Here is a 23,277-nt window from a genome sequence, read left to right as displayed (position 1 = left end):
GGATATGAGAAAGGTGAAACCCTGGTGAACTGCTGGTGGAATTATAAATGATGCAACCTGTATGGAGGGGTGGTTAACTGCTCAAAACATTGAAAATGTAACTACTAGTGGCACCTGGGTGGCTCACTCGGTTAAGTGTCACTAGCTCAGGTCATGATCTCAGGGTCCTGGGATCAAGCCCCATGTTGGGCTATTATACTCAGTGGGAAATGTGCTTGTTCCTCTCCCCTGCTCCTTCCCCCACTTGTAGTCTCTGTCTCTGCCTCTCAAATAAAGAGAATCTTTAAACATTTTTTAAAAATAAAAATCAAAAATCAATAATAATGTAACTACCATATAATCCAGCAACCTCAATTCTTGGTATATATTCAAAAGAATGGAAATCAGGGTCTTGAAGAGATATTCACACACCCATGTTCATACCAGCACTGTTTACAATAGCCAAGTCGTAGAACCACCCATATGATGGATGAATAGATTCAAAATGGGGTCTATATATAAAATAAAAAACAAAGAAGCCTTAAAAAGAAAGGAAATCCTGTCACATGTTACAACACGGATGAACCTTGAGAACACTATGCTAAATTAAATACAATGATTTATTTAATTACTATAAGATTCCACTTATATGAGGCACTTAAAGTAGTCAAATTCATGGATAAAATTAGAATGGTAGTTACCAAGGGCTGGGTGAAAAAGGGGAAAACAAGGAATTAATTAAATAGTAGAGGGGATCCTTGGGTGGCTCAGCAATTTAGTGCCTGCCTTTGGCCCAGGGCACTATCCCAGAGTCCCGGGATCAAGTCCCACATCGGGCTCCCTGCATGGAGCCTGCTTCTCCCTCTGCCTGCGTCTCTTTCTCTCTCTCTCTCTCTCTCTCTTATGAATAAATAAATAAAATCTTTAAAAAGACAATTAAATAGCAGAGACATGTAGTTCTACAAGTCAAAAAATCCTAATATATCTTTCACAGCAACGTATATTTAGTACTACTGAACTTTATACGTAAAAATTATTATAGTGGTAAATTTTATGTTATGTGGTTTTTACCACAATTTTTTAAAAAGGAAATTTTGGAGTGTCTGGGTGGCATCAGACTCTTCATTTTGGTTCAGGTCATGATCTCAGAGTTGTGAGATCAAACCCTGCATCAGGCTCCATGCTATGATTCTCTCTCACCCTCTTCCTCTGGCCCTCCCCCTCTCCTCACTGTATGGTCTCTCTCTCAAAATATATAAATAAATATAAAGGAAATTTTAACATATGCAACACATGGATGGAACTTGAAATCACTGTGTAAAGCAAAATAAGCCAGTTCTAAAAACTAAAAATACTGTATAATTCCACTTATATGAGATATCTAGAATGGTCAAACTCATAAAAAAACTAGAATGGTAGATGCCACGGGCAAGAGCGAGGGAAAAATAAGAGAGTTGTTTAATGAATACAGATTCACTTTTAGAAGATGAAAAAGGTCTGGATATTGGCTGCGGTAATGTGAATATACTCAACACTATTGAACTGTACACTTAAAAATGGTAAAGATTGTAAATTTTGTTATGTGTGCTTTACCACAGTTAAAATTATTTTTAAAAAACTAACCTGACAGAGAAATCCAGATTTAATTTTCCCATACTGTAAAGCAATTTGTGTCCCAGGACACTGTCAAAAACAACAGAAAAATCAGCCAGCAATTTTTGGTGACCAAGAGCTGGGTGTGATACCAACAGTGACAAACAATAAAGAGAAGAGACAGTGAGGGAGATCTCTGCTAAAATCACTATGATCCCAGGGTGAATGTGTACATGTCCAAGTATGTGCTTTCTGAAAAGTAGGGGAAATAAACAGATTAATATGGTCCAGCCAAACCACTAGACAAACAAGTAAGCAGACATCCCTGAGGATGGGGTAGTGAGGAATCAGTATCCAAAACTGCTACTGTATACAATTGAAAATGTCCATTTTCCAACAAAAAATTACAACATGCAATGAAAGAGGAAAGTATCATCCATACAAAGGAGAGGAAGCAGGCAATAAAAATAACTAATGAAAACCATACTTTAAAATGCAACCTATTATTAAAAAACAAAAAAAAGATAAAATTACAAGGTAATATCCAATTTAAAAAATGCCAATAAAGTGATATAAATTATTTTAAAACATCCAAAATAGAAATGGAAATTCTGGTGTTAAAAAGCAAAACAACCAAAATGAAGAGCACAAAAAAATTCACTAAGGTAGCTGGATATTTAATATGAGACAATAATAATAAGAAAAAAAAGATAAAACAAATTCAAAAAAATTAATAGCCCCAGAGAAATGTGGACATCGCAAAATACACAAACATAAGAATAATGGGACTTCAAGAAGAACAGGCAAGAGAATAAAAAACAGAAGAAAAATTCAAAATATAATGACTGAAAACTACCCAAAAATGTTGAAAAAAATTAATCTAAACATCCATGAAGCTCAACAATCTCCAAGTATTATAAATATACAAATCCACAGACACATAGTAAAAATACTGAGAGGCAAAAACAAGAAAATCTTACAAACCACAAGAGACAAACCACTCCTCATTTCCAGGAGAGCTCAATAAAATTAACTGACTTTTCTTCAGAAATAATGGATGCCAGAGACAGTGAGATAACAATTCCAGGTGCTCAAATACACACACACACACACACACACACACACACATATATATATATAACCATCTTTTAAAAATGCAGTTGATGAATGACATCGGGAAAATAGCAGAATATGCAGAATCAAGCACTCTTGCCCCGGCAGAAATATCAAAAAGCAAGCAGAAATTCTCAGAACCAATGTTAGAAAAACTATGGAATGCATTCAAAGGTTTATAGCAACCATGCGAATGGTTGCTAAAAAAATTCAACTTAAAAATGGACAAGATTTATGGAGCTTTCACTTGCCCTTCTTGCCACACTGTCTCCAGCAAGCAGACCATTTTAAAGCCTGTGAAACTTGAAGCAGTGCTATTCTTAGAATGGCAGCAACCCATGTTCCCTGTTGAAGATCCTACTCCCTGGTTTGTAAGGAAACAGAAACAGACATTTCAGTAAATTAATACATGTGTATGCTCTAATTTATTTGTGGGCTACCTGAAGTTATGATGCAAAGTGATTATGTCTGCTTGACCTAACTGGGAACAAAGACTGGATAAATGAAGGAAATGGCACAAAATACCACAAGGTAAACTAAACCACAGATGTGTGGGACAAAGATTATTGGTTGAGCTATACAACAGAATGCCTCAGGAATAGGAGCAAAGGCTATGGGAGATCCCTGGGGACATTAGGACATTCAAAAATACCCACTGATTTGGGAGAGTTTAGAAAGCCACACACAGGCTCAGAGAAAGATGCATCTTCAGAAAAGAGAATATCCAAAGTTTTACGCTCAGCTGACCTCTGAGCTCAGTGCAAATATGAATAGGTATTGAAGGAGTGTCTTAGTAGAAGGTCAATACAAAGAATGGGAGAGGGATTTGTTTTGTTTCTGTGGATGTGTGGTTTTTATTTTTGTGGGTGTTCTGGGGGTTTTTTGCTTCTTTTTGCTCTGTTTATTTTGGTTCCTGCCATTCAAGGAAAACTTTGACACATGAGATAAACAAAAGGATAGAAACCTCAGTGACCTCACACAACAGAAGCAGACTCTTACAAATGTAGATTAGAAGATTATCTAAACAGACTACCACAGTCTTCAACAATTAAAACAGCAGCAAGGCTTCAGGAAGGGGTAGAATCTGACTTCTAGAGTTACCACATTAAAATACTCAAATGCCTAACTTTCAACAACAAAAATATCACAAGGCATACAAAAAAACAAAAAAACAAAAAACAAGAAACTATGTCCTTACCAAAGGAACATAAAAATTAACAGAAACCATTCCTGAGGAACCCCAGATATCAGACTTATAAAGCAACTACTTTAAAATAACTACCCTAAATATACTTACAGAGTGAAAAATACATACACACACACATATATATGTGTGTGTGTGTATATGTGTGTGTGTGTGTATATATATATATATATATAAAAAGTCTACAGGAAACCAGAAAATGCAATGTATAAACCAAAAGAATATCAATTAGAGAAAGAAATTATTAAAAGAAATCAAACAGAAATTCTGGAGCTAAAAAACATATAGTAACAGAAATAGATGATTCTCCAAGGCATTCAACAACAGATGCAGAGCAGGCAAAAGAAAATCAGCAAACTAGAAGAAGAAACATGTGAAATTACTGAATCTGAGCACCAAAAAAGAACACGAAGAAAAGTAAACGGAACATATGAAAACTTTGGTACGCTATTAAGTAGACCAACATACACATTATGGGAGTCCCAAAAAGAGAAGAGACAGAAGAGGAAACAGAAATAACATTTGAAGAGATAATGGCCATGACCAGTCCAATTTTGATAAAAGACATGCACCTACAAATCCAAAGTCCTCAACAAACTCCCAAGAATAAGCAAAAGAAAGAGACACACAAATTATTATCAACCTTTTGAAATTCAGCCCCTACAAAAAGAATTTTGAAAGTAAGAGTGACTTGTCACATATAAGAGATCCTTAATGAGATTTTTAACTAATTTCTCATCAGAAACCATGGAGGCTTGAAGGCAGTGTGATAATATATTTAAAATGCTGAAAATAAAGAAATGTCAACACACTCAGCAAAATGGTCCTTCCAAATTTATAGAGTAATTAAGAGTTTCAGAGATAAACAAAAGGAACACATAAAGAGTGTTTATTAATAATGGAGGCTAAGGGGGTTCATTAATAGAGCTGCCCTACAAGAAATACTAATGGGAGTCCTTCAGATTGAAATAGAAGGAACTAAGATTGTAAATCAAAGCCACATGAAGAAATAGAGACCCCAGTAAAGATAAATCCATAAGCTAGTATTATTATATAATATTTGGTTTGTAACTCTATTTTTAATTTACCATATTTCAAAGACAAGCATACAAAATTATAGGTCTACATTACAGAGCACACAATTCATAATGATGTATCTTGTGATAATAATGTAAAGTGGAGGGAAAGAGTAATATAGATAAGTTTTAATATTGCTGTAGTATAAAATGAGATCAATTCAAATTATATAGTTTTAAGTTCATGATGATATATGTAAACTCATGGTAGCCACAAAGAAAATATATCAACAGAATACACACAAAAAATGAGAAAGGAATCAAAATGTGCCACTATAACAAATCAACTAAACACAAAGGAAGACAATAACTGAGGAAATGAGGGAGAAAAATACCTATCAGACATACAGTGAACAAAAAATAAAATGTCAGAAGTTAGTCCTTTCTAACTAGCAATCATTTTAAGTATAAACATACATATATTTAATTCTCTAATCAAAAGTCAGATATTGGCAGAATGGGTAAAGAAAGCATTACATGATATTATATTGATTAAAACAGACTCGTTTTTAAAAATATTTTATTTATTTATTCATAGAGACACAGAGAGAGAGAGAGGCAGAGACACAGGCAGAGGGAGAAGCAGACTCTATGCAGGGAGCCTGACGTGGGACTTGATCCCGGGTCTCCAGGATCACACCCCGGGCTGCAGGTGGCGCTAAACCGCTGTGCCACCGGAGCTGAGCAAAACAGACTCATTTTAAATAAGTCTGTCAGGTAAATATTACATAATGTCACTCTTATGTGGAATTGAAAAAACAAATGAACAAAGAAAAAATGGACACCCAAAAAAAACCCACTTAAATATAGACAACAAACTAATAGTTATCAAGGTGGGGGGATGAGTGAAATAAGTGAAAGGGATTTAAGGGCAGACTTATCATGATGAGTGCAAAGTAATGTATAAAATTTCTGAATCATGGGCAGCTCCGGTGGCACAGCGGTTTAGAGCCACTTGCAGCCCAGGGCGTGATCCTAGAGACCCTGGATCGAGTCCCACGTCGGGCTCCCTGCATGGAGCCTGCTTCTCCCTCTGCCTGTGTCTCTGCCTCTCTCTCTCTCTCTCTCTCTGTGTCTCTATGAATAAATAAATAAAATCTTTTTAAAAAAATAAATAAAATTTCTGAATCATAATAATGTACCTCTCAAACTGGTATAATACACTGTGTTAATTAAACTGGAATTAAATATTTTTTAAAAAAGACACCCATTTTAGATCCAAAGACACAGATTGAAAATGAAAGAATGGGAAAAGATAAGTGTGAAAATAATAGCCAAAGAGAGCTGTAATAGACATAACAATATTTGAAAAAAATATACTTTAAGAAAAAAACTGTTACAAAAGAAAAAGGAGGACTCTTATAACGATTAAAGAGTCAATTCAGGGATGCCTCAGTGGCTCAGTGTTTGAGTGTCTGCCTTCAGCTCAAGTTGTGATATCCGGTCCTGGGATCAAGTCCGTATCAGGCTCCCCGGAGGGAGCCTGCTTCTCCCTCTGCTGATGTTTCTGCCTCTCTCTGTGTGTCACTCATGAAGAAATAAATAAAATCTTTTAAAAAAGAGTCAATTCAACAAGAAGATATAACTTTATAATTGCACGTGCACAAAAAATAAGAGCCCTTAAATAAACAATTACAGAATTAAAAGGAGAAATAGTTCTCTACAGTAAAACTGGAAATTAAATACTCTACTTTAAATAATGAATAGAACATTTAGACAAAAGGTCAACAAGGATGAAGAGCCCCTAAACAACAGTCTAAACTAAGTAGCCCTAACAGATTTATATGTAACACTCTACTCCAAAACAGGAGAATACACGTTTTTCTCAAGTACATGTGGAACATCCTCCATATCCAACCCTATGTTAGGCCATAAGACAATTCTTAATCAAATTTAAAACATTATAATTATATGAAGTATCTTTTCCAACTATAGTAGATTGCAGCTAAAACTTAATAATAGAAGAAAAACTTAAAGTAGTATGTAGAAATTAAACAATATACTCATAAACAACCAATTAGTCAAAGAAGAAATCACAAGAGAGAAAATATTCAGAGATGGATGAAAGCAAAACATAAATACTAATACAGGATGCAGCAAAGGCAGTACTCAGAGGGAAATTTATAGCTATAAATGCCAACATTAAAAAAGAAAACGTATCTGAGATTAATAATCTAATTTTACACCTTGAAGAAATAGAAAATAAATGTCAAAGTAAAACCAAAGAGAAAAGAAATAATAAAGATTACTGTGAAAAATTTTAAAAAACGAAACAGCAAAACAATAAAGAATAAATTAAAAGCAAAAGTTGACTCTTTGAAAATAGCAACAAAATTAACAAACCATTAGTTAGAATGACAGAAAAGAGAAAGGACGCAGATACCCAAAATTAAAAATGAAAGTAAAGACACTGCTACAAACCATACAGAAATAAAAAGGATTATTAGAGAATACTGTAAGCAATTGTACATCAACAAATTTTATAACCAAAATGAAATAGACAAATTCTTAGAAACACACAAATTACCTCAACCAATTCAAGAAGAAATAGAAAAATCTCAACATGCCTTCAACAACTGAAGAAGTTTAATCAGTTATCAACACTACCCAACAAAAAAATTCTAGAACCACATCACTTCACTGGTGAATTACACCAAACATTTTATGATTTCATTTACTTGCGAGAAAGAGATAGAGCACAGAGGGCAGAGAGCAGAGGGAGAGAAGCAGACTCCATGCTGAGTGCAGAGCCCAATGCAGGCTCAATCTCAGAACCTTGAGGATCATGACCCAAGCTAAACTCAAGAGTCAGATGCTTAACAGACCAAGCCACCCAGGCACCCTTCTAATAAACATTTTTAAAGAATGAATACCAATTCCTCTTGAATTCTTCCAAAAAATGGAAGAGATGTAAGAGAAGGAAACATTTTCTAATCCATTCCACAAGGCCAGGTTTATTTCATACCCAAACCAGAGAGATAAAAATATCCCAGCAGCGTAGAGTTGGCTTAACAGCCAAATTCACATAAAATAACACAGTATACCCACTGAATAAAAAACAAAAATCACATGATCATTTCAATAGATGTAGAAAAATTCTTTGCCAAATTCCAAAACCCCTTCATGATAAAACAACAACACTCAAAAACTAGGAATAGAAGGAAGCTTCCACAATCTGATAAAGTATAACAAAACATCCTCAGAGCAAATACCATACTTTAGGGTGAAAGAGTATATCCTTTCCCCCATGAGATCAGAAACAAGATGCAGATGTTTACTCTTTTTTCTATTCAACTTTATACCAGAGATTCTAGCCAGGGTAGTGGGCAATAAAATGAAATAAAAGGCATCCAGATTTGAAAAGAAGTAAAATTAACTCTACTTGTAGATGATATGATCTTCCCATAGAAAGTCCTATAGAATCAACAGTATTGAACTAGGTTGCAGGACATAAGATCACTATATAAAAATTAATTATATGTCTATACATTAGGAATGAACCACCCAAAAAGGAAATGGAAGCAACCATTCCACTTAGAATAGCATAAAAATTAATTAAATATTTAGGAATAATACATACCCATAGAAGTGCAAAGCCATACTCTGAGAACCACAAAACATTGCTGAAAGAAATTAAAGTAAACCTTAAAAAATGAAACACCTCATATAGATGGATTGGAAGTAATAATATTGCTAAGATAGTGATATTTGCCAAATTGATCTTCTGAGTCAAGGCAATCTCTATCAAAATAAGCTGAGCTTGCTTTTGGGGAGAAGAAACAGAGAAGATGATTCTCAAATTCACATGGAAATGCAAGAGACTCAAAATAGCCAATTTTGAAAAAGAAGAAAAAATTTAGATGACACACATATCCCAATTTAAAAATCAAATGATTACATATCTACAATAATCAACAATATGGCACAGACATGAGGATAAATGTGTAAATCATATGGACAGAATAGAGGTCCATATTAAGTCCTTATATTTACAGTCCACTGATATTTAATAAAGATGCCAAGACAGATGCAAGGAGAATAGTCTTTTTCAACAAATGGTGTTTGGACAACTGAATAACACATGTAAAAGAGTAAACTTGGATTCCTGTCAAACACCATATTCAAAATTAACTCAAAATGGATAAAAGAATTAAATGTAAGATGCAAAAATATAAATTCTTAGAAGAAAACATAGGTGTCCATCTCCTAGATCTTTGATTAGGCAATAGTTTCTCAAATATCACACCAAGAGCATGGGTAACAAAAGAAAAAGTACATAAATATCAAAATTTAAAACTTTTATGTTTCAAAAACACCATTAATAAAGTAAAAACAATTCTAAGAATTGAAGAAAAAGGTCTCAAATTATATAGCTGAAAAAATACTTGTATTCAGAAGTATCTGTAAATGGAATGAAATATGCATTTCTTCAAAAATAGACAAATTGCCAATACCATATGAAAAGATGCTCAATATCATTAGCCATCTGGGAAATGCAAATCACAACCACAATGAGATAACACTTCATATCCACAAAAGTGAGTATAATCAAAAAGGCAGACAATGACAAGTACTGATAAGAACAAAAAGAAATTTCATACACTGCTATTCACAATGTAGAGTGGTGCAGATGCTTCTGAAAAGTCTGACAGTTCCCAAAAGCTTAAAATCCGTTACCATATGACCCAGTAATCTCAATCCTTTCTATGTATCTAAGAAAAATAAAAATATATGTAGGTATATATGAAATTTTGTACACAAATGATCATAGCAACATTACTGAAGACACAAATATCCATTTACTGTCAATAAATAAATAAAATGTAGGATAGCTATGTAATGGAATATTATTCCACAATAACAAGGAATGTGGTACTGATACATGCCATAACATGGACAAACACTGTAAACATCATTCTAAATAGAAGAAGTGAGTCACAAAAGACCATATACTATTATTTTATTTATATGAAATGTTTAGAATAGACAAATCTTTACAAAAAGAAAACAGATTACTGGTTATCAAGGGCTGCACAATGAAAGGGTAAATGTAGAGTGATTGCTAAAGGTTACAGGGTTTCTTTTTAAAATGATGAAAATGTTCCAGAAGTAATTGTGGTAATAACTGAACAATTTTGCATAAGCTAAAAACTAGTGCATGTTGGGAATTTTAAATGAGTTACATGTGAATTATATGCCAATTACTATTTTAGAAAAAAATACAAAGTTTTCTTAATGTACAATGTAATTATATAACTTAGAAAAATCAAAAAATATAAAAATTTTTAGAGTAAGATTAGAAAAATTTATTGAAAATAAAGTTAAATCAGTAACAATCCTGTCTTCTAGAAATAATTAAAATATAATTTAAAATACTACTTACCACTATACAATTTTTTTACAATAATATTAGTAGCTAGGACTAAATCTAGTAACAGTGGACAATGCCATTTTAAGAAAGATACAAAATCTTTTTTTATTTAAATTCAATTAGCCAACATATAATAATACATCATTATTTCAGTTCAACAATTCATCAGTTGCATATAGCAACCAGTGCTCATCATATCGTATGCCCTACTTAATGCCCACCACCCAATTATCCCATTCCCCCATCTACCTCCCCTCATTTTTTTCCTATAGTTAAGAGTCTTTCATGGTTTTTCTCCCTCTATGATGACTTTCATTCAGTTTTCTCTCCTTTCCCCTACGATCCTCTGCACTGTTTCTTATATTCCACATACGAAGGAAGCCATATAATTGTCTTTCTCTGATTGACTTATTTCACTCAGTGTAACACCCTCCAATTCCAACCACATCAATGTAAATGGTAAGTATTCATCCTTTCTGATGGTTGGGTAATATTCCATTGTCCATATATACCACATCCTCTTTATCCATTCATCTGTCGATGGACATTGCAACTCTTTCCATGGTTTAACTATCATGGATGTAGCTGCTATAAACATTGGCATGCAGGTGCCTCTTTGGATCAATGCATTTCTATCTTTGGGGTAGATACCTAGTAGTGCAAATCCTGGGTCACAGAGTAGCTCTATTTTTAACTTCTTGGGAACCTCCATACTACTCTCCAGAGTGTCTGTACCAACTTGTATTCCCACCAACAGTGTAAGGGGTTTCCCCTTTCTCTGCATCCACAAAACACTTGTTGTTTCAGGAATTGTTAATTTTAGCCATTCTGACTGGTATGAGACGGAATCTCATTGTGGTTTTTTCCCTTTTTTAAAGATTTTACCTATTCATTCATGAGAAAAACAGAGAGAGAGGCAGAGATATAGGCAGAAAGAGAAGCAGGTTCCCCTCAGGGAGCCCAATGCAGGACTCAATCCCAGGACCCTGGGATCACGACCTGAGCCAAAGGCAGACCCTCAACCACTGAGCCACCCAGGTGCCCTCATTGTGGTTTTGATTTGTATTTCCCTGATGCCAAGTGATATAGAGCATTTTTTCTTGTGTCTGTTGGCCATGTAGATGTCTTCTTTGTAGAAATATCTGCTCATGTCTTCGGCCTATTTCTTGACTGGGTTGTTTGTTTTGGGGGGATTGAGATTGGTAAGTTATTTATAGATCTTGGATACTAGTCCTTTATGTCATTTGCAAATATCTTCTCCCATCCTGTGGGCTTTTAGTTTTGTTGACTGTTTCCTTTACTGTGCAGAAGTTTTATCTTGATTAAGTCCTAATACTTCATTTTTGCTTTTGTTTCCCTTGCCTTTAGAGATGTATCTTGCAAGATGTTGCTGTGGCCAAGGTCAAAGTGGTTGTTGCCTGTGTTCTCCCCTAGGATTTTGATGGACTCTTGTCTCACATTTATAGGTGTTTCATCTATTTTGAGTTTATCTTTGTGTATGGTGTAAGAAAATAGCCATAATAGAAGAATAGTTTTATTCTTCTACATGTGGCTGTCCAATTTTTCCAACACCATTTGTTGAAGACACACTGTCCTTTATCCATTGAATATATTTCCCTACTTTGTCAAAAATTAGTTGACCACAGAATTGATTTCTGGGTCTGACTTCTGCTTTCTCCAGTCTATTCCACTGACCTATGTGTCCATTTTTGTGCCACTACCATTATCGTCTTAATGTAATATAGTTTGAAGTCTGGTATTTTTATGCCACCAGCTTTAGGTTTCTTTTTCAATATCCCTCTGGCTATTTAGAGTCTTTTCTAGTTCCATACAAATTTTAGGATTATTTCAGTTCTATGAAAAAATGTCAATGGTATTTTGATAGGGATTGCACTGAATGTGTAGACTGCTCTGGACAGCATAGGCACTTTAACAATATTTATGCTTCCAATCCATGAGCATGAAATGTTATTCCATTTCCTTGTGTCTTCAATTTCTTTCTTTAGTGTTCTGTAGTTTTAGAGTACAGATCCCTTTACCTCTTTGGCTTATTCCTAGGTGTCTTATGGTTTTGGTACAATTATAAATGGGATTGATTCCTTGATTTCTCTTTCTTCTGTCTCATTGCTGGTGTATAGAAATGCAACTAATTTCTGTGCATTGATTTTATATCCTGCGATATCACTGAAATCCTGTGTGAGTTCTAGCACTTTTGGGGTAGACTCTTTTGGGTTTTGCACATAAAGTAAATGTCAACTGCAAAGAGTGAGAATTTGACTTCTCTTTATCAATTTGAATGCCTTTTATTTCTTTTTGTTGTCTGCTTGCTGAGGCTAGGATAGGGATACTATTTTGGACAAAAGTGGTGATAGTGGACATCCATGTTGTGTTCCTGACCTTAGGGGAAAAGCTCTCCATTTTTTCCCACTGAGAATGATACTTGCTGTGGGTTTTTTGTAGATGACTTTTTTGATATTGAGGTATGGTCCCTCTATCCCTACACTGTGGAGAGTTTTAATCAAAAAAAGGATGTTATATTTTGTCAAATGTTTTTTCTGCATCAATTGAGAGAATCATATGCTTGTCATTTTTTCCTTCATTAAAGTGATCTATCATATTGATTTGCAAATGTCAAATCACCCTTGCAGCCCAGGAATAAATCCCACTTTGTCATGGTGAATAATCCTCTTAATGTACTGCTGGATCCTTTTGACTCATATCTTGGTAAGTATTTTGGCATCCATGTTCATCAAGGATACTGGTCTTTAGTTCTACTCTTTGGCCTTTCTCTGGTTTTGGGATCAAGGTAATGCTGGCTTCATAGAGGTAGTTTGGGTTTTCCTTCCATTTCAATTTTTGAAAAGCTTTAAAAGAACAAGTATTAGTTTTTCTTTAAATGTTTGGTAGAATCCCCCTGGGAAAACATCAGGCCCTAGACTCTTGTTTATTAGGATATTTTTTATTACTGTTTCAATTTCTTTGCTGGTTATGGATCTGTTCATGTTTTCTATTCTTCCTGTTTCAAGCTTATAAATTCCCAGGAATGCATACATTTCTTCCAGATTGCCTAATTTGTTGACATAGAGTTGCTCATAAGATGTTATTAAAATTGTTTGCATTTCCTTGATGTTGGTTATGATCTTGTGATCTCTCTTCTTTCATTCATGATTTTATTAATTTGGGTCCTTTCTCTTTTATTTTGATTAAGTCTGGCTAGGGGTTTACCAATCTTATTAATTCTTTCAAAAACCAGCTTTGAGTTTCATTGATGTGTTCTACTGTTCTTTTGGTTTCTATTTCATTGATTTCTGCTCTAATCTTTATTATTTCTCTTCTCCTGCTGGGTTTAGGCTTTATTTGCTGTTCTTTCTTCAGCTCTTTTAGGTATAAAGTTAGGTTGTGTATTGGAGACCTTTCTTCTTTCTGTAGAAAGGCTTGTGTAGCTATATACTTCCCTACCAGGCCAACCTTTGCTGCATCCCAAAAGTTTTGAACAGTTGTGTTTTCATTTTCATTTGTTTCCATGAACCTTTTAAATTCTTCTTTAATTTCCTGGTTGACCCATTCATTCTTTAGTATGATGCTCTTTTTTCTTAAAGATTTTATTTATTCATGAGAGACAAAGAGAGAGAGGCAGAGACATAGGCAGAAGGAGAAGTAGGCTCCTCATGGGGAGCCTAATACAGGACTTGATCCCAGGGTCCTGGGATTACACCCTGAGCTGAGGGCAGACATTCAACCACTGAAACCCAGTAGGATGTTCTTTAACCTCCACGTATTTGAGTTCCTTCCAAATTTTCTCATGTGATTGAGTTCAAGTTTCAAAGCACTGTGGTCCAAAAATCTGCAGGGAATGATCCTAATCTTTGGTACCAGTTAAGACCTGATTTGTGACCCAGTATGTGGTCTATTCTGGAGAATGTTCCAGTGCACTCAAGAAGAATGTGTATTCTGTTACGTTAGGATAGAATGCTCTGAATATATGTTAAGTCCATCTGGTCCAGGGTGTTATTCAAAGCCCTTGTTTCCTTGTTGATCTTCTGATCTTTTTGGATGATCTACCTGTCCATTGCAGTGAGTGATGTGGTACAGTCCCCTATTATTGTATTATTATCAATCTGTTTCTTTAATTTTGTTATTAATTGGTTTATATAATTGGCTACTCCCATGTTAGGTGCATAAATATTTATCATTGTTATATCCGCTTGTTGTATAAACCATTTAAGTATGATATGTTGTTCCTCTTTGTCCCTTGCTACAGTCTTTGGTTTAAAATCTAATTTGTCTGATATAAGAATTGCTACTCCACCTCTTTTTTCATGATAAATGGTTTGGTATTTTGGGGTCTAAAATGAGTCTCTTGCAGACAGCATATTGATGGGTCTTATTTATTTTTATCAAATCTGATACCCTGTGTCTTTTGATTGGAGCAGTTTGCCCATTTCCATTCAGAGTAACTACGGAAAGATATGAATTTACTACCACTGTAGTACCTGTAAAGTTACCGTTTCTGTGGATTTTCTTTGTTTCTTTCTGGTCTGTTTCTTTTGGGCTCTCTCTTCACCTACAGGATCCCCTTTAATATTTCTTGCAGGACTGGTTTAGTGATCACAAATTCTTTTAGTTTCTGTTGGTCCTGGAAGCTCTGTATCTCTCCTCTCATTCTGAATGACAGCCTTGCTGGATAAAGTATTCTTGGCTGCATTTTTTTTTTCATTTAGTACCCTAAATATCATGCCAGCTCTTTCTAGTCGACTAGGTCCCATGGATAGGTCTCCTGCCAGTCTAATGCTCCTACGTTTGTACCTTAAGGACCTCTTGTCTTGAGCTGCTTTTAGGATTTTCTCTTTATCTCTGAAATTCGCATGCTTCACTATTATATGTCAGGGTGTTGATCTATTTTTAATGATTTTGAGGGGAGTTATCTATACCTCTTGGACTTGAATGCCTCTTTCCTTCCCCAGACTAGAGAAATTCTCAGCTATGATTTTCTCAAATATACCTTCTGTCCCTCTTTCTCTCTGTCTTCTTCCTCAGGGACCCCAATAATTCTAATATTGTTTTACTTTTTGGTATCGCTGATTTCTTGAAACCTCTCCTCATGGTTCATTAGTTGTTTTTCTCTCTTTTCCTCAGCTTCCTTACTTTCCATCATTTTGTCTTCTATGTCACTGACTCTTCTACCTCATTTACCCTAGCTGTTGGAGCATCCATTTTATTTTAGCCTACATCACCATTAAAGCATCTCCATTAAAAGTTACCTATTTTAATTTTGGCCTTATTAGATTTTATTTCTGTAGTAAGAAATTCCCTTGTGTCTTTTATGCTTTTTTCAAGCCCAGTTAATAACTTTATAACCATTGTTCTGAATTCAGTTTCTGACATTTTACTTATATCCATATTGATTAGATCTATGGCAAGGATTATACCTCTATTGTTTTCTTTTGCTGTGAATTTCTCCTTCTAGTTGTTTTGTCCAGAGAAAAATAAAGAGAATGAATGAATGAATGAATGAATGAGAAAACAAAATAAAAAATATCAACCATGATCCCAGTGAAATATACACTAGACAAATCTGAAGAGGTCAGAAACCAAAAAAAGAAAAGAAAAAAAAGGGGAAAAAAAAGGGAAAAAGAGAAAAAAGAGAATATAATCTCACAGGTGGACAAAACAGGGTTATCCTCTTAGACTTGGGTATATTTTGGTCTCTTTATTAGAAGATACTAAACTTCAAAATTGTAAAGAAACAAAACTATATATATATATATATATATATATATATATATATATATATAAAATTGAACACAGTAAAGGAAGCCAAAAATGAAGAATATATCTATAAAATGTAAATGTAGAAATGTAGAAATGAAAATTAAAAAAAGACTTAACAACCAAGAGTTGATAAAATGAAAAATTACTTGAAGAGGGGAAAAAAGAAAAAAACAAAAGAAAATTTTAAACTGAATGACTGAAGGTTCATGAGAAAAAAACCTCAAACTCTATATACTATTCTCCCCTAGTGCAGGATTTTTTCAGTTGAGTGATCTATAAACTTGGTATTGGACTGATGTTCCTGCTAGTCTTCTAAGGAGGGCCCTGTTGCACTGATTTTCAGCTGGCTTTGCCTGGGCGGAGTTGTACGACCTCTTCCAGGGGGCTAGGCTCAGTTTAAGCTGCCTCAGGTTGCTCTATATGGCTTCTGTTCCCTGAAGGCTTTTTGCACTATCTCAGAGAGTGAAAAAGAAAGTGAAAATGGCAGTGCCCAGATTTCTGGACCGGAGCTGAACAATTGCTGTCCCCACTCTTCAGTGTACTCAGGGAAAAGCAGTCAATCCCTTTTGTGTGTATCAAACTCCTCGGACTGCTAGGATACATACCCACCCCAATGGGGGCGTGCCTCACCATGGTCCCACCCCTCCTAGGCCCCTGCTCAGGGGCAATTGCCTGATCCTGCACACATCCACACTGCTCCTCTGAGGGCAAGGAGCAGGATCTCCCAGGGGTTGTTGCTTGTTGGCCCCTGCTTGAAGAGCTATCAACCGATCATGCTGCGATTTGCAGTTTATGACAACACCTAGCTGAGAGGCCATTCCCACTGGCTGACTGTAGACATCCTCACCACTCCAGTGCTTGGGAACTGTGACACACTCAGGTAGCATCACTGTTTCTGTAACCCTGGGATCCTAAGACCTAACCGTACTACCTGATTCTGCCCTGCTTCACCATTGGAGTACCTTTCAGCAGTGATGCCCCTCACAGAAGCAGACCTCTAAAAGCTCCAATTGTGTGCTTCACTGCTGTTTCACTTTCGGGTAACCAACTTAAGGAGACTCCCTGCCCCCCAACCTCCCACCAATATCTTACCTTCTAATATAGCTTCTCAGATTCACCTATCTGCACCTGTTACCTTGCAAAAAGTGATTGCTTTTCTATTGGTAGAATCGTAGCAATTATTTTCTTACAGATCAGGTTGAATTCACACATGTTCAGAATGATTTGATAGATAACGTGCTGAATTAAAGGGACCAAATGAAACATGGGTCCCCTATTCTTCTGCCATCTTCCCTCTTCCTTGAAAGTTACAAAATCTTATTCCACATAAATGAATGGTAATGTTACAATTCTCCAAATATTAATTCATAAACTAAGTGCGGTTCCAATCTACTTTCTAACAGAATTCTTCAGCAAAACTAATAAAATTGTTTCTTTTCTTTAAGATATATTTATTTGAGAGAGAGAGAGAGAATGTGCACACAAATGCATAAGAGGGGAGAAGCTGAGGGAGAGAGAGAGACTCTCCAGCAGACTCCCCACTGAGCCCAGAGACCCATGCGGGACTCAATTTCACAACCCAGAGATCATGACTTGACCTGAAGCTGAGTTCAACCAACTGAGCTACCCAGGCGCCCCAGAAACCAAATAGTTCTTAAGTATTATAAGATACTGAAGAAGCACATATAGGGCTCATGACTTAGAAAAATAAGAATAAAGAAGCAGAAGTTCTCTACCAAATAATGAGTCAAATTACAAAACTGCCATACCTAAAACCATGAAAATAATAAGATGTCCAAAAACAAACCTATACACACAGGAAAACTTTGAATGAGAGAGACTACATCACAAATCAATAAAGATTCCACCCTCCAAAATAAATTCTAAGGAGATTACAGACTTTGGAACAGAGAAAACTTTAGCATGTTAGATTCCTAATGTAAAAACATTAGAGAAGAAAAAAATAAAACAGACTCTTTCAAAATCCACAAACTTCTCAAAGTCCAAGTCACCTTACTTGAGATTCATGGAACAGAAAGTACTTTAATATATATAACAAAGTATTAGAAATACTTTGTATCCAGAATAAATTAAATATGTCTACGGATCAATAAGACAAACTCTACAATTAAAAAAAATTCATAGAACTAAAGATACAGCAAATCACAGAATGAACTATTTCAGTGGCAAATAGTCATCAATGATATGAAAAGTATCACCAAATACTCATGTACCTATGAATTAACATAAGGAAGTACCACTCACCCTTATTACGTTACCCAACTGCTTAAGGTTTCAGGGAAGCAGAAACTACATAAAAATTGAGAAAAACAAATGCACCAGAATTCAGTTCTCTCAATGGCTCAGTTGTTCCCTGATGATACCCTAAAAAGATTTAATGTATTTCCTTAAAATGTGCAATGAGCAGATATTCACACACTCAGAGAAATGCACACCCCTTCACCTCTAAAATAATTACACACACACACACCCATACTTAGTATATTTTAATAGCTATATATGTATGTGCTTATGTTATATATTCTTTTTATATGTGCCTACATAGAGGCATTATCATATTTACTATTACAAAAATTTTCTTCTGACCTTTTCAGCAAAATCTATGGTAAAAAAAAAAAAAAAAAAAAAAAAAAACCTGAAATCTAATAGGAAAAAAGCTAACAAAAACATTCTCAAGACAAAGAGAGAGCCACCAAAAAAGTATTATTTTGAAAAATACTGATGGACAAAAGATATAAGAATATTACAAAGGATGATAGTACCTTTTATCTTCTCTGAAAATAAAATCTTACTATGAATAAGGCCCTCTTAAACCAAAGAAAAGCACCATCTTCAAAACACATTTGAGTATTTTTCAACTGTTGTGTGCTTTTTGCTTTTTTTTTTACATTTTATTTTTTAAAAGATTTGGAAAATACATTCTTAAAACTCTATTGTAATGAATTATAACTATATTTATAAATTTAAGCTCTAACTGAAAAAAGTCAAACCTCATGATTCTAAGTATGTTTTTTCAAAACATGTTTTGAAATGCTATAGCCTTTATTTTTTAATGATTACATTTTAGATAACTATTTGAAGTCAGTTTCCTGCTTTGCAACATCAATTTTTAAAAAGCTGTGGGTCCTAAGTGAAGGAATGTAAATTAATGCTGGTCCCCACTGGTGGATCTGAATATATAACTTGTTATTTAAAGAAAATCACATGTAATAAACTTCCTATAAGAAGCTAGATCCAAAATAATGGCATTATTTTCATTCTCTCCACTCTCATTGCATACCTTTATTTTTGCATCAATGCTATATTTTTCTCTTCTCCAATGTGCTTCTTCCTTCCTCAGTTTCTCCAGGTCATTTAGCAGGTCAGCGCAGCGGGCACTTAATTTCTCATTTTCCTCCTCCAGATTTTTTATAACCAGTCTGTTTTGCTCTTCCTTATTTTGCACACACTCCTTAGTGTCCTGTAGAACAGTACCACAAGGGCCGATAAACAAACAAAAAAAAAAAGGTGAGAACTAATCAGCAAATATAAACTGTGCAGTTTTATCCTCACAGCAGCTTCTTCTATATTTGATGGCCAAGGTCACCTGTATACTTTTATTGGCCTCTTTTCATGCAGGTGGATGGGTCATATTTTTTCACTGGATGACAGCTTTGATGAGTACACATTTGCAAAGAGCCCATTAATTGATCAAGCTGCCTTTGATGCTGTCCCCAGCTATTTTTGAGACCCACACAGACATATCCTCCCAGACCTGGGTTTTATCAATTAATAATGCCAGTCCCATCAGAATCTAATTACAAGAAGCCACATATTCACACTCCTACTTTCTTAGCTCCATTTCCATCATTAACTATTTATCTGAAAGTTATAAAGCTTGGAGTCTTATCTTTAAAGCATCTTCCTCAGTTTTCGCATGTGAGAAAACTGTGTGGTACAGCAGGGCCTAAGGCAATTTTTCCTCCAAGCTTGTCACTTTCTCTGCCACAAAGGCTGACAAAGCTTAAAGTAAGATTTCAAAGCAATAGTACAGTAAAACTATGTACAAGCCAACACACCTTAACTTCTTGACTTTTATCTTTAAATTTCTTCTGCAAGTCACTGAATTCTTTCCTTAAGAAAGCATTTTCTTCATCAACTGCAATCTTCCGTTTAACAAGGTCATTTATTTCCTTTTTTAGTCCAGTTTCACTCTATGGAAAACATCGTAATTATTGGTAAGCTGGTATATTTGAGAAAAAATTATTTTATCTAAAAGGTTTCAGATTTTGATTGATGGTATTAGGATTAACTAGCTTTCATAATAATGTCTATTAACATAATTCTCATTTCTGGTGACCTGCCCATCAGTTTTCAAGTAAACAGTGCAAGTATGGTATGTTTATTACTTTAAGATGAAGAACACATAAAAAATGGTTACCAAATACTAAGCCATATTCAGAAAGGAAACTTTTGGGTGCATAACAGAAGAAAAACAAAATTTTATAAACATTCCAATCAAAGAAAATGTGTATGTAGCTAAGACAGGAATCACCCTCTTATTTGAGTATCATTTGGAAGAAAACATTTTTTAGAGAAACATGGTTTTGTGAAGGCATTCAGAATTTTCAAGACTGGAAAATGGCAAGTTTCTTTTGGTACCAAAGATATCTTGCTTCATAGAAAAAAATATTCAGAATATTAAAACTGCCATAATTTATAACTGTCCATTTCATTTGTCAGAGGTATCTGACAAATAATATCTAATCACAGGACGTGTCCATAACTCAGTTCTTAGTTTCACTCTTGTATCTACAGCTTTTTTACGTGGTTGTGGATACAAGATTACTGATTAAGTCAGTTAAGCGTCCCACTCTTGATCTCAGTTCAGGTCATGATCAGAGTGGTGAGATTGTGCTCCATATCAGCACTGGGTGTAGAGCCTGCTGAAGATTCTTTCTCTCCCTCTCCCTCTGCCCTACCACCCTCCCACCTGCTGCTTGCATGTACATGTTCTCTTTAAAAATATATATACATATATAAATACTGAATACATCAAAAATTATCTGTAAGAAATATATAAGGTATAAAGAATAGAATAAAAAGAGTAATCTTGTATCCACAACCACCTAATTAAGAAACACAACTTTACCATTATCTTTGAAGTCCTCGGTAGGTTCCCTGGTCCTTAACACTTCCAACACTTCCTATGGCCTCCAGGATAAGGCACTAACTATCCTACGACTCTGGTTTTTAGCTTTCTCTTGTCTTTCTTTATAGTGTGAAGACACAGTTATTCCTATTTGATATACTGTACAGTTTAGATTATTTCTGAACTTCATATAAATTAAATCATACTATACATATTCTGTGGCTTATTATTTTTTGCTCAACATATGTTCCCAAATTGATCCATACTAATAGGTGTAGCTGCATTTCAATTACCTTGGTGTGTAGTATTATTCTATTATATAAATATACTATAATATATTTATCTATCTCTTGTCAGTGTATATTTTAGCTGCTTCCCATTTTGGGAAAAGGGGTATACAAACAATGCTGCTATAAACACTCTCAAACATGTCTCCTGATACAGATGAGCAAGAATTTCTCCCAAGCAGTATTTTTCAAACTACAGATTGCAATCTAGTAATGGGTCATTAAATCAATTTAGTCATCACAATCAGCATTTTTTCAAAGTAGAACAGAATACAATAGAAATCATCAAAACGTAAGCATAAATTCTTAGCAAAAAAAACTATGCCGAAAAATAAAATTATGAAAGAAGCAGATATATCAACTATCTCCTAAATTTTTAGTGTTTGATTTTTTATTTAAATTTTATTTAATTATTAAATTCACATTTGGTACTTTGTTATATTTTTACCTTTATTATACATATTAGGGGCAATTATTATATGAAATTTTTATTTCATGTGTGGGTATACTGGGGTTATTAAGTAAAATGTATTATTTTAGGGTAGGAGTCATATTAATAAAAGTTTGAAAAACATTGCTTAAGATTATATTTGGAGATAAAGTTGCGAAGTCATAGGTTGTGAGCACTTCAAGAGTTCTCACAGCTCCACATCTGCACCAACACTTGACTTGTAAGTTTGGTAATTTTTTACAAATGTAGTAAGTAAAAATGGTTCCTCAATACAGTTTTAATTTTTTACTATTTTAATTATTAGGGCACATCGAAATGTGCCTAATATCAACCAAACAGCTTAAGAATAGACATGTAAATGTGGCCCATCCACAATTCACACCGCATTTTTCTATTCTCATCTCAGTGTTACCCTCCTTCAAGATTCAATATCTGCCTTCCATCGTGAAGGTTTCCTCAAATGGCCACAGTTAATTTCTACCTTTTCTGGATTTGTCTTGCCCATATTATTCATTTGACACATTATATACTACCTATGTTGTCATAATGTTTTCTAAACCAGGTTATTAGCAAATGTTTATGAATGAGATTGACACAGAATGATAAATTCAATCATGTGCATACTAAGACTATTTAGAGACTACAAAACCTTTCCTTTGAAAGGAAAACTGAAAATAGTTGAGCATCCTCATCTATTCTGGAAATTATTTAGGCCCTAGGAAGGAAAAAACACTAAACCAAGTGATTTAAGTTTTGGAAGGCTTTGCCCATTCATATCAGCTAAACTTAATAGGAATTGTAACTTAAACACCAATAGCAAGCTCTTTCATGAAAATTATTTAATAATTTGAATTTTGGCATTTGAGTGAATTTAGTAATCAACAAGGACAAATACAGACGTAATTTTTAAATAAAAAAGCATAATACAGTGGGTAAGTTTTTTCTGCAAGTAGCTAAAAAATAGTGTGCATGTGTATATTTATGTATATAGCTTTCTAGATATTTGACTAGATACATAAGTAAGAATTAAGATATAGAAACTGTCATTTTTAAGTGTTACCCTATTCCATAAGCTATGGAATACCCCAAACTAACAATATTCTTGTAATTAGTGTGATAAATCTGATATTATATTGAATCATTAAAGTAATAACTTAAAGTTTTACTGCTAATAAAAGATAATCAATAAGTTAAACCTTTAAAGATTTATAAAATTTTGTATAATGCAAAATATTTTGCTAATAAAATATGCTCTTAGTGATCTACTTTATTTTTTTAA

The 23,277-nt window shown here is 34.4% G+C and overlaps 1 protein-coding gene across 10 annotated transcripts in view; it reads right to left on the bottom strand.

Moving 5' to 3' along the window:
• The window catches only part of CNTLN (centlein), a 308,559-nt gene that overhangs the window by 196,613 nt on the left and 88,669 nt on the right, over positions 1 to 23,277 (bottom strand). For 9 of the 10 annotated variants that reach the window (XM_038552477.1, XM_038552478.1, XM_038552470.1 and 6 more), the window contains exons 4-5: positions 20,188 to 20,322; positions 19,410 to 19,589 (exon numbers count right to left, since the gene is read on the bottom strand). In XM_038552477.1, the coding sequence (XP_038408405.1) occupies positions 19,410 to 19,589; positions 20,188 to 20,322 (315 nt within the window). Of the gene's footprint in view, positions 1 to 18,373; positions 18,494 to 19,409; positions 19,590 to 20,187; positions 20,323 to 23,277 lie in introns of those variants that run through there. The other variant, XM_038552479.1, reaches the window with a different exon arrangement.

Source organism: Canis lupus, chromosome 11 (genome assembly GCF_011100685.1).
Source record: "Canis lupus familiaris isolate Mischka breed German Shepherd chromosome 11, alternate assembly UU_Cfam_GSD_1.0, whole genome shotgun sequence".
Classification (NCBI taxonomy): domain Eukaryota; kingdom Metazoa; phylum Chordata; class Mammalia; order Carnivora; family Canidae; genus Canis; species Canis lupus.
The sequence above is the reverse complement of the archived record's forward strand: the minus strand, read 5'-3'. Positions and strand labels throughout refer to the sequence as shown.